Genomic DNA, 17,684 nt, shown 5'->3' with positions numbered 1-17,684 from the left:
CAAACAAGAGGGGGGGGGGGGGGGGGGGGGGGGGGAAGGGATTCGTTCTTCAACCTTGCAAAAGTGACATGAAAGGGAAGACTCATCATGCGAAGGTTTGAACTATAAATGGAGACCTTTTGAGAGAAAGATGCAAAACCTTGATAACTAGAACGAACAAACTATTTAAGATATGCACCTGTGCGCATGTGTGTGTGTGTGTGTTGCAGAGATGGAGAGATTAGTATGTTACATGGTCTTAGTTGCAAAAAGTGCCAACTTTTTACAATATCCAAAGTCCAGATTTGAGTGAGATTACACCTACGGTATAGGGGGACATGTGCATGTCATAAAGCTTTACCAAAGTAAACACAAATTATGTATTTAATTAATAGCTTTGCATGGTTCTTATAAGGGGTTAGTAACGAATGGGGAATCACAATGTCCAATGGGTAGTAGCAAAGTGGAGTACAAATGGATTGACAATCTCTTCTTACTTTCAAAACTTAGGTGTTTACTTGGAGGATCATATTGGGTGGATGAACCAGGAGCCACTTTGCAAAAACGAACTAGAATATGTTTGATTTGCACAGTTTCGAAGGAATGTAGTCAACATTGATTTATCAATTGTCTAGCGGCAAGGGCTATTTGGAATTATGTCGGTCATTTGCATTGGCCTTTATCACATAAGTTTGTTTAGGTCCATAACACTATATCTAGAGATGAGGGATGTCATGGGAACCTTAAGTGTTTTTTTTTTCCAAACAACATATCCTTCCATTAGTTTTTAAAAGGCATATCAGCAACAAAATACAAAATAGATGGAAACGAAGCGACAATTCTTGGCAAGCCCGTTTGAACCTTAAGTGGTTTTCTGGTGATTTGATAGGATATCATATTCCATTGATTGTCATTTGACTTTCGAGATGAATACATTAATATTTACGTACACACTTTTCAAAGATGAAATGTTATTGGATGATGATGTAGAAATGGTAGCTTGAAATAAAAGCAACATGGGGTTGAAGAGAATAGAAGGATATTAAAATGATCCAAGAAAAGGTGTTCATATGACCAGATTGAATGAGTCCTTTACAAGAAGATTTGGAAAGTCTTTTATAATGAAGGCAAGTTGAAGGTAAAGAATTCTTCAAGATATATGGGCCATTAAAGGATCTGTGCGAGTTTTACAAAGACATTCCATCTAGATCGTAGGAGAAAAAATGAGGATTTTTTCTCACTTCATGTAGGTCTCCATTTATCACACATGATTCGAGGAGATATGGTACAATGGCCTGCCATGTTATTGGGTTATATTGAGCAGGATAAGAATGAGGATGCTATACAACTCTATCCTTGAATGCTTGTGCAAGGTCTCTAACTACTATGATGACATTTTCTAGTATGTTGAAAGCATGTGGCAACATGGGAGAATTGGTAGTCATACTGAAATCAAATTAGATGTTGAGATGGATCTTAGTTAAATGAAGGATCCAAGGCTAGCCATTGGGAATGTCCTTTTTTCTCTTCTTTTCCATCTATTTTGTAGTTTGTACCTAATAGGTTTTCTGAAAACTAATGAACGGATATTTTGTTTTGAAAAAAATAAAAAAATACGTAGAGAGAGAGACAAAGAGAGAAGAGTCATTTTGCTTTGGATGAATCAAAGCTCAATCTCCCTTTTATAACAAAGCCAACATGCTTGCATGTCCTATTTGTACTCTACTCCTTACAAAAACAAGAATCTCATATGATTTTTGTTATGTTTACATGAACCTCTTAGTTCAGTTTGATTTTGAATGTAGGATGAAGCCACAAAGGTTGCAAGTGCTTAGGCAATGTCACCTATACTTTCCCAAGTTCAATACAATGGTGTATGTTCACAGTTCCACCCAATCCTCAAATAAATTTATCTTGAAAAACTCCCTTTGAATTCATTAAATGGTGCCTCATTCCCAATGCATGATGCGATTATCATCAAGTTGAACACCCTACTTCTAACTACCACAACAAGAAGAGCAAACTTGAAGTAAAGAAAAGCACATCAAAATTGCTAACCAACTTATGTGGGTAACTCAAATGGCATTATGGATACTCAAGAGTCACAAGAAACTCAACATAACCACATGGAAGATGAGGACGAAATCCTTCTAGTTACTCTTGACACTTCTCATCATAACAACAAAAGGAGCCAACCAAAAGTCTATGTGGACAAGCATTTGGAGGCAATGGAGAATGGAGAAGATGGGGAGTCTTTTGTTCCTCCACTAAACTTTATGCGAAAGCATTTACCTAATTTAAATGAGTTATAACAACAGATTGTTAATCGAAACAAAGTGAGTTTGTATCCTCAATTACGACAACCTACAATTTCCATCAATTTGTGAGGAGGTTTTTAACTCATAACTTATAAGTCTACTTACTACTTCTAAGTCCTCATGAACAATAGTTATTTTCCATGAAACCTTAGTTGGGAACACACACTTGTTTGTAATTATTCTGTGATAGAATTATACGAAAGAATGACCTAACAATGGAAAGACTACAATAGTAACATAACACTCAAAGGTAAAGAGAGAACAAAAAGAGTCAAGCCATATGAAAGAATGACATAACAATGGAAAGACCACGATAGTAATAGACACTTAAAGGTTAAGAGAGAACAAAAGGAGTTGGACCAAATATCTATTATTGACAATAGATACAACAAATCGCACAAACGGTTTTCTTATTTCACACTCTCGAAAATGACTAGCTCAAAGACCCAACCCCCTTTCGCCTATATGTGGTTGAACTTGAAATATGCACACTAGTCTAGCCCAAGTGGCCCCTCTCACAAATGGCAATTATACATCCACCTTCCAAATTTGACCAAATTATCCATTAGACTTTTCCCAAAAACCAAGACTATGACTATGGTCGCCCAAGGATTGTTCCTTTTAATTAATTTCAGCAAACCTCACTTTAAAGAAAAAAATACATTATCATAAATAATTAACAAGAATTTTGTTGCCATAAATTAGCATAGATTCATATGGATGATATCCTCCAAGTTCAATAGTTCCACAAATACCTCTATCTTTTGAAATACGTCATGATGATGCATGTTTTGATTTAACCACAACTAAAAGTTTCCCAGTCGAATACATTTATGAAGAAATTGTCTTCCAATATGTCTATTTTTCTACATACTCATTTTTTTGTCACATACATACAAGCTTGTGTTCGGTGCTTGTATGGGGAATTTCTTTTAGTGAGCTAGTAGTAGTAGTAGGTGAGCTTCTTGGTTTATAGCGTGAGCTTTTATGTATGACTTCAAGCTTTTGACCAAGATTACCAAGCTTTTAAAAGTTTCGTTTTTTTCTCTAGGTGTGCCCCATTCATGACTATGGATTGATGTGATTGTACATGATCACTGATGACCCATCGATGATACCATCCATGTCTCAAACTATGTTGCATACACGTATCATCCTTGGCATACCCATAGTTTAATGTGAATGATTATTTGTTTTTTTATTTCCAAAAAATTATGTTATCCATTAGTTAAGAAGACTTACCAGAGGTATCTTAAACAGAAGAAAATTCTCCCTTTTTATTAAATCTTATTGTAATGAGTATTGGTGCCCATCTAATGAGTATCAGTAGTGGGGCAACCTAAGTGCTTTGGCAGACAATGGCCAGTGGTTGGCAGTACGAGTGGAAATGCTGGAAGGTAAGAAGTGGCAAGTAAACCCGGACCCAGGGAAGCTGCAATCTGATTGTAAGCTTTGGATAGTTGACAACAAGCCCATATGTGATCTGGATTGGGATCCACTAGAGGTGTGGTGGCAGAAACCGGGAACGGACAAACTTGAACGGTTTTTCGAGTACACTACCAAGCTAGGAAGGCAAATCATTGGATCTAAATCGATGGGTGTTGCCCTAACTCGCAATAGCTGGAAGGATAAAGACATTTCTGATGGCTGGTTGAAGTCGTTTTGGAGGAGGCTATGGGCGTTCGATATGCCAGAAAAAATAAAGCTTTGGTTGTGGCTTCTTAGTCACAAAGCTGTACCAGTGGGGGAGTGGCTTAGGTGTCGTGGTGGTGAGGCTGGATGCAAAATTTGTGGTCACCCTTTGGAATCAATTCCTCATTGTTTTTGGAATTGTAACGAGGCTATTAACATTTGGAGTAGAAGTCTCCGGACAGTGGCAGCATACGGCGTGAATGGGAGAGTTGTATGGGGGTCCGTACAGGGGCTGAAGTTAACAGGGGAAGGTCGGGCTGAACAATTAAACCCTCACGGACATGGATTTATAGTGCAGGGCGGCAAGGTGTTTCAACGGGCCGGAGTTCGTCCTGGCACTAACTCAGAACTTTTTGAAGAGATATGGAGGATGGTGGCTTGTTTATCGGTCTGGCACATTTGGACCAACCGTTATAAGTTTGTTTTTCAACAACAAAAGATCCCTAATGGTGAGGTATTAATAAATATCTGGTTTGAATTGGTCTCTTGGCTACGGGGACGATACGACTCGATTAAGGGGGAATCTGATGCAACTGAAAGATCTCGATCAAAGTTATTGCTGAAATGGGGTAATTCTCCTATGGTCGGCAGATCATCATCAGGGCCTCAATGGCACTACCAAGCACCCCGATGGCTGTTTCCCCCAATAGTTTCCAACAACGTCTAGGTGCTGTAAATTTGTATAGTTATGGTACAAATAACTAGGTTATTGGAGTTGTTTGGATACGTTTGTTGCAAATGAGGTGGGGACTATGTCCGCTTTGGTGGGAAGGCTAGAGTGAGGGCTGTTGAGAGGAATTTTGAGAGTTCTATGATGTAATTTTGTTTGCTAACTAATGCGAAGTAGTGATTTTTTGGAAAAAAAAAAAAATCTTATTGTAATGAATGGTTTTACTTCTTATTATAAACCAAAAGATTATAGGGAATTCAAGACATTTTGAAGAATAATAAGGTGGAGTGCCTCAATTTCATAAAAAATGGTGTGAAAGGGTGGGTAAACCATAAAGAGAGTACAAATGGAGTAGTTGCACGTTGCACATTGTCTTTGGTATGGAAGAGTCCACCCACTTAGCATAAGTTGATAAAATATGAGGTGATGCGATAATGAAGTCATTGAGATGTGGATGATGGACAAGAATGTATAAGACACGTACATGCCATAACATTGTAAGTTCGACGCATGGCGATTGGAATTTCCATGGTTGGATTTAGTGAGTTTATTTATTATGGTAATGGTGTTGTAATTATTTGAGAATAAATGAAAACGGTGTAATAAATGTGAGTAGTTGCATGTTGCACATTGTCTTTGGTATGGAAGAGTCCACCCACTTGGCATAAGTTGATAAAATATGAGGTGATGCGATAATGAAGTCATTGAGATGTGGATGATGGACAAGAATGTATAAGACACGTACATGCCATAACATTGTAAGTTCGACGCATGGCGATTGGAATTTCCATGGTTGGATTTAGTGAGTTTATTTATTATGGTAATGGTGTTGTAATTATTTGAGAATAAATGAAAACGGTGTAATAAATGTGAGTAGTTGCATGTTGCACATTGTCTTTGGTATGGAAGAGTCCACCCACTTGGCATAAGTTGATAAAATATGAGGTGATGCGATAATGAAGTCATTGAGATGTGGATGATGGACAAGAATGTATAAGACACGTACATGCCATAATATTGTAAGTTCAACGCATGGTGATTGGAATTTCCATGGTTGGATTTAGTGAGTTTATTTATTACGGTAATGGTGTTGTAATTATTTGAGAATAAATGAAAACGGTGTAATAAATGTGAGTTTTAGTCGCTAATAGTATAACAATAATTGTTTTTGTTAACAACATGAATGTGTTGGGGATATGTCAATGGGTATGTATGCCAACGGTAGATGATGATGTTCTGGTTTTTTGGAATGTTGGGTCTATGTTAATCGTACAAAAATGATGAGTTTAATTTTAATAGTATGATAATGATTGTTTTTATGTAACGGTAATTGGAGATGAGTCCTATGCTCCAGGAAAATATGTATGTATAATGGTGTCTACCAGAACTTGTATGAAAAGGAGAAATTCATTGTTGCACATGGAGTGGAAGGGTATATAAGGTCATTTGTATAATAATATATCATGAATATGTCAAAGGAAGTGTGAAATGGCGAGCGACGATCACCGAATGATACCACGAGAGACATGGAGCTTCCTCCGGAGCAGAGCAAAAGATGTGTGCACTGTGTGTGTGTGTGTGTGTGTGTGTGTTTCGAAATGGATGTGCGACTGACCACTGAACCCGTCTGAAACCCAAACCCGAGAGAACGAAAGACCGACCCAAACATTTTCAAAAGAAAGCTCATTATTATGAATACTAAGAATACTATCATATTTCCATGGCCATTGCCAAAAGGCCAAAAAGCCAAAAAGCCCAATAGCACCCAACCCAACCCAACCCACCCACCCCATTCATTTGTTCAGTTGAAAGGGAAATATGGACAAGACAAAGAAAGAAAGAAAGAAGGAAGGAAGGAAGGAAGGAAAGAAGGAAAGAAGAAGGAATATACCAAATCAAATTTCTTATATGTATGTATGTATATCATTTATGTATGTATGTTTGTATGTATGTATGTGTGTGTATATACCACTACTAGTAATAAAACAAAAAGAAAGGAGATTATTCACACTGCATATACATATAGTTCTGAAGCAATCAAGTAATTTATATATATATATATATATAAATTTATAATATATATGTATATATATATATATATACAAAATTGGAGAATTGGAAGAGAAATTCCGGGTGGGTGGGGTGGGGTGGGGTGGGGTGGGTGGCCTTCCTACGCGTCGATCGGAATCATCCCCTCTCCCTTTCAATCCCTCTGAATCTCTCTGATGAAAAGCTTGGCTATGGCTATGGCTATGGCTATGGCTTTTCTGATCTAATCCCCCCCCCCCCCCCCTTCCTTCCTTCCTTCCTTCCTTCCTTCTTCCCCTATTTCATAGACCTTTCCCATGCCCTTCTTCTTCTTCTTCTTCTTCTTCTTCTTTCATGCATCCTCCTCCCCCTCCCCCTCCCCCTCCTCTTCATGCATCCGTATATCCCACAGCCTTCACGAATTCCTTCTTCTTCTTCCCATCCCTCCACCCTCTCTTCCCTTGTTGCACTGCAGAATGAATGGCAGTCTAACACAACCGCGAAGAAAGTAAGCGCCTTTTACCAAACCCATCATCATCATCATCATCATCCTATCTTGATGGAATTGTAGTCTTGCATTTTTGAGATCAGTTCCACGACGTGCGCGGAGACGGAAAGGAGAAGAAGGTCTTAGAAATTCGAGGGTAGGAGGGAAGAAGATCACGCAGGAAGGAAGGAAGGAAAAAAAAAAACAGAACAGGAAAAAGAAGAGAAGATTTTAGGGTTGTTTCGAGACAACCCTAGATTCTCGTCCTGCTATTGATAGTCAATCGTTCAGTTAAAAGATGAGAATTAAGACGCCCTAATCTTGAAGGGAATTAGATGTTCCATTTCCAAGAAGAAAGAAGACGAAGAAAGGTGAGGGAACGGAGGAGAAAGAGAAGGGAAAAATCAACCTTTTCGTGGACTGCTTTAGACAGAAGAAAGAAAGAAAGAAAAGAGTCTTTAAGGCAAGAGAATATAAAGTACAGACAAAAGCATTAGGGTTGTCTCAGAGACTCGTTTGAAACAGTTGATTGGAAGGAAAAAATCAAAGAAAAAAGCAGAGAAAATGAAGTAGAGGGAGAGAGAGAAATTTGGTCCGAGGGGTTGTTTGAAAAGAACCCTAAATTGATAACATAAACATTATTATTTGTTGGTTACCATTAGCGATGGCAGGAGTGAAGCTCTCGGGTGTGATCACGTTGCTTTTGCTTCTGAGATGTGTGTTGTTGGTGAGCATGAGCATGAGCCTGAGCCTGAGCCTGAGCATGGTGGCGGCTACGAAGGAGAGTAATTTCCCGAAGAAGACGAGCAGCGCAATGCTGCTTCTCCTCCTCCCAAACATGAACATGAACATGAACATAGCCGGGAAGAAGGGCAGACAAGAAAGTGCGGTCGCCGGGCCAATGAGGAGAAGCGAAATGGGCGGACAGGAGCCCATGATCCAGCCAATGCGGGACGAGATGGGCGGACACGGACATGTGAACGGACACGGATCAGCCATAATTGGGCCGATGAGAAACGAGAGCGAGGCTATGCGGGGTGTGATAGCTACTGCCATTTCGGGATCGGGGGGTTGCGATGATTATGATAAGCACAAGAAGCACAAGCACAGGCACATGCAAGACAAGGCGGCGGCCCCATGCAAAGGATTGAATGGACAAGACGAAGAAGAAGAAGAAGAAGAAGAAGAATGCGGACATGATGCGCCCGCCATGACTTGCCTCATCAACAAGACCAAGCAAGCCATCTCCTTCTTGTACAAGGAGAGCAGCCGCGAGGCCGCTCAGATTTGTCCGCCCAGCTGCTTCCGGCCGAATCCCGTGTGCGGGACGGACGGGGTCACGTACTGGTGCGGCCTCCCCGACGCCGAGTGCGCAGGCGTGGAAGTGGATCACCTCGGGTTCTGCGATTTCGGGAGCAAAGGCACCGGCTCCAGAGGAGTCCTCGCTGTACAATCTCTCCTGCTTGTTCATATGATTTGGTTGATGCTTGCTGCATGCCTTGTTCTTCTTGGTTTCCCATAGAAAAACCTAATCTAAAACCCAAAAAACCAAATTTTTTTAAAGAATTTAGCCAACCAGACAGACAGACAATACAGAAACTTTAAAACAAAAAAAAAAAACAGCCACAATTTTTGTTCCGCTTTCTTTCTTTTTTCCTCTTGCACAATCTTTATTGCTCCTCATCATACAGATTAACATGTTTCAAAAGATGGGTTTTGTGAGCTTCTTAATTCTTTTTCTTCTTCTTTTTCATCATTATTCATGATAAACAAAAATAAAATTCTGATAAAGCATGATGATGATATATACCATCTTTTTTTTCGAAATTCATGGATTCTCAAACATTGCCCATGATTTCTATTTGGCCCAGTTTTCTCGTTTTCTACCGAATCATACAACTAAAATGTGCAAAGGTTTGAGCCTTAATATTCTCATTTTCCTTGGCTCCATCTGCTCAGAGTTAAGCTGTTCAATTCCTATGGGTTTAAACCATGTTTGGGAAATATCTCAAAAGATAAAAAGTTTTGTATGAGCTTCTCTTCCATCCTCATACAACTCGAATGTCCAAAGAATCTACAGCGATGACTCGTAGGTTCTTTCCTTCTGTGTCAATTTTTGTTTCATGTGTGTTGAATGGAATGGTTTTTCTTTTCCTTTTTTCACCATCCTTCTTCATCCATCCTACAAGTAGAAGTAGAAGAGGAATGGATGTTTCAAAGACTTTCTTATGAGCTTCATTCCTTCTTCATCATCATACAACTACTAAGTAACAATGTGCTCAAGGATGACTTGAGAGAACATCCCCAACTTCAACCAAAGGGAGGAGTTTAAGGAAGTTTTAATGGTTTTAAGAGTCTTTTAATTGGTACACTGTTTTGATCTTGTGTTTATATATATCCATATATGCTATTTGTCAGATGATTTCTCATTTCTATATTGATCACAAATATATCACAAATTTCCACCTTGTTTGAAAAGTTTTCTCTTAGTTGGTTGAGAAACTGTAGTGATACCTCATCTTGTTTTAAAAATATATGTTCAATTGATGTCTGATTAGAAGTCTTGTACGAAGGTTAACTGATATACCTCTATTAAGTTTCTAGGTGTAGAGATTGTGTTTTTCACAACAGATATGTGCGGTTTAACTCCGATGTCTTAACCTATTTTGGCGAACAATTCATGGCAATCTTTGACATAACTCATCCATCCATGACTTCCTTCCGACTTTCTTTTGCTTGGTTAATGATAATTTAGATTAATTGCACATGTTGTGGAATTTTCTATTCTTAATGCCGTATCTTTACTACAATGGAGCTAGGTTAAAACACTACATTATTTACTTGTTCCTTGGAATTTCTCGGCATTGCAAAGAGTAGATTATATTCTTATGCGGAAGGTACTGTCCACGTTGAAATAAGTAAGCTCTTAGTTCATTGCGGATTGAAATAATCATGCTCTTGATTGATTGCTCAAGATATGTGGATTCATTTAATGATTATGTTAATAAATGCATTGTCTACAAACTTGCCTTGATGATTGAAAACACGTCCAAACTTGTCCCAATGATTGGAAACATGAGGAATGATGGGAAACATTAGGATTCCAATGACCGAAACATGAGAACACTTATCAATTTATGGACAACTCTTCTTACTAATACTTCACACACAATAAGTTGATAAAGCTCACGAGGAATAGTTATGTGAATGTATATTATATACATACTTAAGTGTACAATAATGGGACCACTTCGATCGAAGAGAAAAAGTAGAACACAACAAAATTGAAAAGTAAAACATTCCTTTCTTTCTACACCTGACAAGGAACAATTGGTAGTGTATTTACATGTGCTCGCCCCCACAACGAAGGGATCTACATGTATGCTTTAGGTGACTCAAAACTTAACAAAAACCCTCTTGCGAATCTAGTTGCATTTATAGTTTAGAGTTCTTTTAAATAAAACCACAAAAACTTCTTGTGCCGACTAACATGAGAAAAATGAAGAGTATAATACGCAGCCATAGGGATGTTGTTAGATTTTAAAAGCCGATGGTTGGTAAACACCACCAATTTCAAGCACATAGTAAATTTTTTAGCGAGTTCAATGTGTCCAAAATCCATGTAGATGTGCATTTCTTTATTGGTCCCCAATTTCAGAATCTATGAAATCTTGGAAGAGTTTTTGCAAATTCAAAATGCATGACAATGAAAGAGAAAAGTTAGGTGGTACAGACATTGGAATCTTTACCACATTTTGGTTTTAAAGCTCTTTGTGTGGTTTTACAAGTCCAATTTCCAAGCTTCGGAGAGTTACATTTAACACCAACGCATTTAAAGTGTTGAGCAATAAATTGTTCAAATGATGGATACGTGAAAAACTGTCGTTAAATAACCAAGGTAGGCTCAATCTAAGGTAATCAATATGTTTCAACGTTATTATGGTTGTCTTACTGTAAAAGCAATATTGTTCTGTTTCAATTCCATGGAACCACTTAGAATTAATTTCCTTTGAATGTAACTTGTGAATGAATTTTTCACTATCCTAGTCAAGGTACTACGATATAGTATCCACTATGTATTGAAATGAATTAACCCAACTTGAGAATTAAAAATATTTCTCACGGAAGCTTAGACAACACTCACCTATAAGGATCAAATTTTTGCTCCATTGTTCTTTTCGAGATAATTAAAAATAAACCACAAAATAATGAACAATAAAATCCACAAACAAAAGTTTGCAATAATCACAATCTTTCGCACCTAAATACATCCCAAAACATCTACATTTGATAATACAAAAACATGATTCATGAACATTTTAGGATATACATACAAATTATGAACATTATGGAAATAGGCAAGTACATAATACATATTCAAATATATGCAGTTGATATATGTGCATATACATGTGGACATACATGCAAGTGAATATGTATATGCACATATATTTGACTATCCTAAACATAACGAAGAAGAACATACATATGCATTTGACAATCCCACAAATAGTGAATAAGAGTTACTCTACAAATAGTTAAAAATGGACATGTGCCAATCCTGGCATCACTCTGTATCATGCTCAAAAATAAGAAATAAAGACTGACATGTAGTACAATATCGTTTTTTTAAACTTAAAATCAAATTACTTCCAAATATAGACATTCTATGTAAAAAGCTGACGAATAAGGACTTTGAAACTAAATGAGTCTTTATCGATCCTCGAGAGTGTTAAAAAAACCAATCAAGTCAATCAGTTATTACAAAATTAAGGTATTGGCAATTTTATCTCAGCGGTGGTTGCATCAAAGTTTTTTGCACATTGCTCACAACCACTTTCCTTTGTACCATTCTATACTTTACAATACCACTTTTCATGCCAATCTATCCTCTTGTCTAAAATCTACATTGTACAAAGAGAGTTAATCTTACACCCCCCGGCTGTTCGAAAGAACTTTAGGAAACTGATCTCATCAGGTGGTCAGTAGGTAGTATATAAATGTCCGAGTACCCACTTTGTTGTTCAATCTTGATGTAACCTGTTGACGCCAACACCTACAGAATTACAAATGAATCAATCATACACATACATATATAGACACAATACATATACAACACACACATACATATTTGTTGAGGTTATCATAAAGACAGGTCATTTCACACACCAATGTCTCGAAGAACATGCATGCAGCTTCTTTTCTCCGCCTCCCTCGTAGCAACACTTCCAATTTGAGAGACAGTTCCTTGCCGATTTCAATAGACTGGAATTTCTGCTTAAGAAATCCAGCAACAGCACTGAAATTTTTAACTCAATAGTTTCAAAATTTATTGAAAAACCCTGCTCCCTCTTTTTATGTTTCGATTGTTTACTTAAAATCTTATTGATAAGCCCCATTCTTTTGGTATGTCAAAATCTTCTATTTACTTCATAACCCTCGAGGTGATTCAAAATATACCTGGTTCTCGATGCCCAACCAGTCTTGTCCTCAAAAACTTTCCCCATATATTCAATTTCAGCTTGGACCACCTCATGCTCTTCACCATTAGTAGTGCCTGCCATTTAGTATATATAAGACAACTTTTTAAGTTAACACACATTAAAATATAGAGGGTATTAATGTATTTTTACCCCTACAACAAGGATCATGGGTATTATGTTGTATTTTAACTGACTTAAATATATGAAAAACAACGATTCCCATTAAATAATATCCAGAAAAACCAATTGCATTCAAAAAATGCTGCCAAAGGTCTCAACTAGTAGGTAACTTTGATTCTTTCAGGATTTGTTTTCCGTAAAAATGGCCCTAGGGTCAAAAAGTACTACACATAGGATATGGCCTTTGGAAACCCTAACCTTTGTTGAACATTGTTTTCCATCATTTCCGTAAATGAAGAATGGCATAAGAACAAAAAGCAAAAGAGTTTTCCTCAACAGTTTAGAGAAGAGTGTACTCCCTGCATCTGCATTATCGAATCCTGTAAAAAAAGGATGGTTATGGCTTTGATGGCAAGATGCCTGGTCAATAGCAAAACAATCTGCCTCACAAAGTTCTTTATGTGATATAATGTTCTCATGTCAATCAAATATATATTCTTGAGTACATAATAGAACAAAATATGCTTGGGTACCCAAAGATCACGAACCCCATCATTAATTGTGTTCCTAAATATTCTCCCGAGTACTATGTTGTCACCAGCAATAAAAATTCTCATTGCGATTAACCAAGTTTTCTGAAAAATGGATTATGGCAAAAGATGAAAGAAATCAAGAAGACAAAAATGTGTTCACCTGTTTCCAATGAGCCTAATGGAAATCCAAGCCCCTATTCAAAAACAAAGAAATGAAGATTGGTTCCAATCAAGTGAAGAGTAAGAGAATCATGAAACAAAACATTGAGATGTTAAATATTCTGTTACCAATTGGCTAGACATGTTTTGCGATAATTGAGGAGAAACTTCTTGCACATATTCACACTCAGGGGTTGTTTCTTCTTCAACAGGTTTGGACGGAGTTTCTTCAACATGGAAAGGTTCACCAGCATGGAATTCCACTTTATTAGATTGGTCCTGCTTATCGATCTCCACAGTTATATCTTCAATCTTTGATCTCTCTATTAAATCCTCTACAGCAATTTCGCCCAGATGATCTGTATAAGCAAGGGCTCGAGTCTCTACACCTTCATATTCAAATATTGTATTGGCTTTGTGGATCGATGAAGGCGGAACCTCCTGAAGAGTCTCTTGTTCACTCAAACAAATCATCATCGAGGGATTAACAGCTCCAAATTCTATCCTTCTCTTTACTCTCGAGAAAGCTTCAAGCTTTTGAATATATTCGCCACCTTCTTGCAAGGCTTGCTCCACATCAGAAAGATACCCTTCAGTTGGCTTCTCTGGTTGCTTGTTCATCTTTATATCAGGAGATATACCATCTTCGACATGCTCATGTTTTTCTCTCATTCTTATATCAGATACATCAGCTTCTACATGCTCAGTTACTTCTCTCAATCCATCAGATGTATCAGCTTGTATAAAGTCAGCTTTTTTACTGACTATGAGCTTAAAAGCATCTTTCAATTCATTAGAGATACCTGCAAAGCCCGAATACCATTGTGAAATTCAGACTAGTAGAAAATGCATAACAAAAGCATATCTCCACTTTAAACCATTTTATTCATAAGAAAAATGTGCTTTGTTACACCACTGATTGTTCAGAGTAGAAAGTGTCCAAAAGAATTATGCATTATCTTGACAATAAATGAATGTCTGTGTATATAAATAATTTTAATGCATTGATGACCTGTAAAAAATGATCAAATGCATACCAGGCAATGTTGGCTCTGAAATCCTTTGCTCCAACAGATTGCTAGTCTGTGATATCCATATTTCATATTCTGTAGATGGTGCTTTTCGACGAGGACGGCACATCTCCCTAGTATTGCTTAACTGCTTTTTCATGTTCCTAAGATGCCAGTTTACATAGTTGTATAGATAAGAAACAATATAGCCAAGTATTCAGAAAAAAGAGAATTTAGAAACAGATCATACATGCTTGTTATTGTTGTAGAAGCATCAAAAACTGGCCTCCTTTTCCTCTCGTGTGACTTGGATATGACAGGGGAAGGTGTGGAAACAACTGATGTCTTCGCACCTTGATGAATATAAACTAAAGAAAGTCAGAAGATGGGCTGCATAGAGTCTGCAGGTACGGATGTAATATTTGTAGTATAGCATATAACATATGCTGTATAATCATCCACACGTATAGCTCGTATATGTATATGTTGGTGTTTTATGCACATAGACGCACACATATATATTACATATGCATATGTATATGTATAGGAAATGGTATACATAACACCATGGTGAATATGTTTCTGCCTGTATCCATCTCCATGTCCATATGCGTGCATTTTGAGTCCATGCCTTGTGCATAAATACTTAACATACTTAAATGTGTGCATGTAGTATGTATGAATATGCATAAATAACTCACATACACACACATATATATATACATGTATAAAGACTTCACTGATATATAACGTGAGTTAATTCAGTTATTACCAAGAATAGATCCAAGAATGTCTACTTCAGGGGTAGCATCTCTTGTGATGATCGGTGAAACCTCTACTGGGCTGACTCTTTCCATAACCAGAGGAACTTCCATCGCAGTTCTCATCAAATCAACTCCTTCAATCTCCACATGAATGTTCACCTCTTCGAACTCAAAAAGACTCTGTTGCTCTGAGTCTCTACTTTTAGCCCTTAATATTTCAACATCTTCAACTGTACCATGCTGATGGAATGACGTTATAAACCTTTCTTCCATTGGCTCTCCCTCTTCACCTTCCATGAAATCAAGCTCCATATCCTCTTCCATCAGCATTGGAGGAAGTATGCTGCCAACACACATTATGTCATTTAAATCAGAAAGAAATACATCAATATATACTTTCATCCTCTTATAGATGCCAACTAAACTCTTCATCTGTCGATGGTTGCTTCTGCACTGCTTTGACCGGTGCTTGTTCAGCCTTCTCAAGGAGAAATGCCTAGAAATGAATATACATATATGTAAATGAAAATGCAATCAATTCTTTTCAAGAATACTAGTTTATTAGAAGGGAAAACACATTTACACAATTGTGAGGATGAAGAGAGATGTTAAACCTCCGGAGAAAATTCGGGTATATTGTAAGGACTCGGTTCTGTGAAGGCACCTATACCAAGAAAATTGATCAAAGGTAATTCCTTTCATTTAAGAAGACTGTTTTTTTGCAATTAAGGAATCTCCACGCATCACTTGCAAAAAATTCCAAAAATGGTTTGGTTATCTCTATTTTGCACACGGTTTCTTTGATTGTGCACATGATCATCATGAGAAATAACAGGTTTTTTGGCTTCCTCATTGTTTTTGCAATGTATGTAGTAGAGCCCTTTGAGAGAATTTACATGCATTTAATTCACATGTTTTCTTAGGTTATATATAGCTATTTGTGTCATACCCTCCAGAGGCTCTTGCAAAGTGATGAGGTCCCTGGCAGTGACATGATACTCGAATTCAGCCCTGTAAAAAACATAATTCAGTAAGTAGAGAAGCTGCACAATTACCAAATTCAAATGATATACGTAGCTAGACATTATAAATGAATATTGAAGGGTGATGCAAACTTGTGCACATGTATATAGGTATGTTTGTGTATGTGTGCAAATATAAACATACACACATACATTACATTACGCATGTATGTGAGAATATAGATGAAATTTATGTATGCATTCATGCAGACATACAATATATACATATACATATACATACATACATACATACATATAAACATATATATATATGTATGTATGGAACTTAAACATGAAATACATGAAATACATTGACATACTAATCAAGTATAAGGTAGATTAAATTTATGTACGTACATGGATGAATGCATGTACGGACAATGTAGGTGGAATAGAATTAGACCAATGCATAGCATAATGCTAACCTCGTGTCGGCTCGAGTCCCATCCTCTGGATTAACATGGATTCCAAGATCATCAAAATCAAATGATTCCGGAATTGTGATAGCATGATAGGGTGCTACAAGAGCCGTGCTTGGAAGATTTATCGCACTCGATGTTTCAAATGCTTGGCGAATATTGAGAAGTGCTACACTACAGTCATGGAAAAGATAGTCCACCTTCCGAGCAAAAATCCTTGCCACTCCAACCAGAAGATGGCTTGATATCCTCAGAGCTATTGGCACGTCTGAATACAGAATTTGATCTGATATTGGGAAAAAAGACCTTTTAAGACACTATCCCAAAATTAGGACATGAGACGTAGTAGTTTGTTCCATAATATAAATGTATTACCATTGTATGATAAGGAAAATCCACATTATTGTATGATAATTATGAAATTGATTTAACTTTGCCATATAATGCAGTAAAAATGATGTTACTGGAAATGCAGATTATAACCAGTAAAGATTGAGTCTATATAGACACAGACCCGCATATGCATACACATACACATGAAAACCACACACACATATGTAGGTATGTATTTATATCTGTACGTACACATATTTGAGAAAGAAAGGCACTGAATATACATCAGTTATAACTAAAATAAACTCACTCACAATGACCATTGAAAAAGGGGATCGGAGCAATGAAGGGTTGTTTCCCAAATGAATAAACAGAGTAAAATATTTACCAACAGATTCAGCTATATCTGTATCAGTGATGTGCTTTTTCCTGAGTTTGCCTTCTAGATGGGCGGCAATCCAGATAACACCAAGAGGCCCCTTTCTGGACAGAAGAAACTGTGAATAGAACATGGTACTATGTTACTGTTGAAATTGGATCATTTTTCTCTATGTGTGTGTGTGTGTGTGTGTGTGTGTATAGGTTACATATCTATATCTCAGACAAACAATAGAGGTGAGAGATCAGGTGAAACAGAACAAAGTAACAGATGTATGGTGGTTATTAT

The 17,684-nt window shown here is 37.2% G+C and overlaps 1 protein-coding gene across 1 annotated transcript; it reads right to left on the bottom strand.

The window, feature by feature from the left end:
* Positions 1-12,025: 12,025 nt before the first annotated feature.
* Positions 12,026-17,684, bottom strand: LOC147868723 (sister chromatid cohesion 1 protein 3-like). Its single transcript, XM_087322843.1, has 13 exons — positions 17,406-17,684; positions 16,691-16,970; positions 16,193-16,254; positions 15,858-15,907; positions 15,669-15,739; positions 15,252-15,586; positions 14,730-14,832; positions 14,507-14,643; positions 13,599-14,272; positions 13,471-13,504; positions 12,635-12,731; positions 12,344-12,473; positions 12,026-12,230 (listed from the first exon to the last, which is right to left on the bottom strand). Exons 1-13 carry the CDS (start codon positions 17,527-17,529, stop codon positions 12,132-12,134), a joined length of 2,196 nt encoding a protein of 731 aa, XP_087178969.1. The 5' UTR covers positions 17,530-17,684; the 3' UTR covers positions 12,026-12,131.

Source organism: Azolla caroliniana, unplaced genomic scaffold (genome assembly GCF_043228905.1).
Source record: "Azolla caroliniana isolate FFs.n. ecotype wild unplaced genomic scaffold, voAzoCaro1.0.p SCAF_1, whole genome shotgun sequence".
Classification (NCBI taxonomy): Eukaryota; Viridiplantae; Streptophyta; class Polypodiopsida; order Salviniales; family Salviniaceae; genus Azolla; species Azolla caroliniana.
This window is presented reverse-complemented; position numbering and strand designations above follow the sequence as displayed.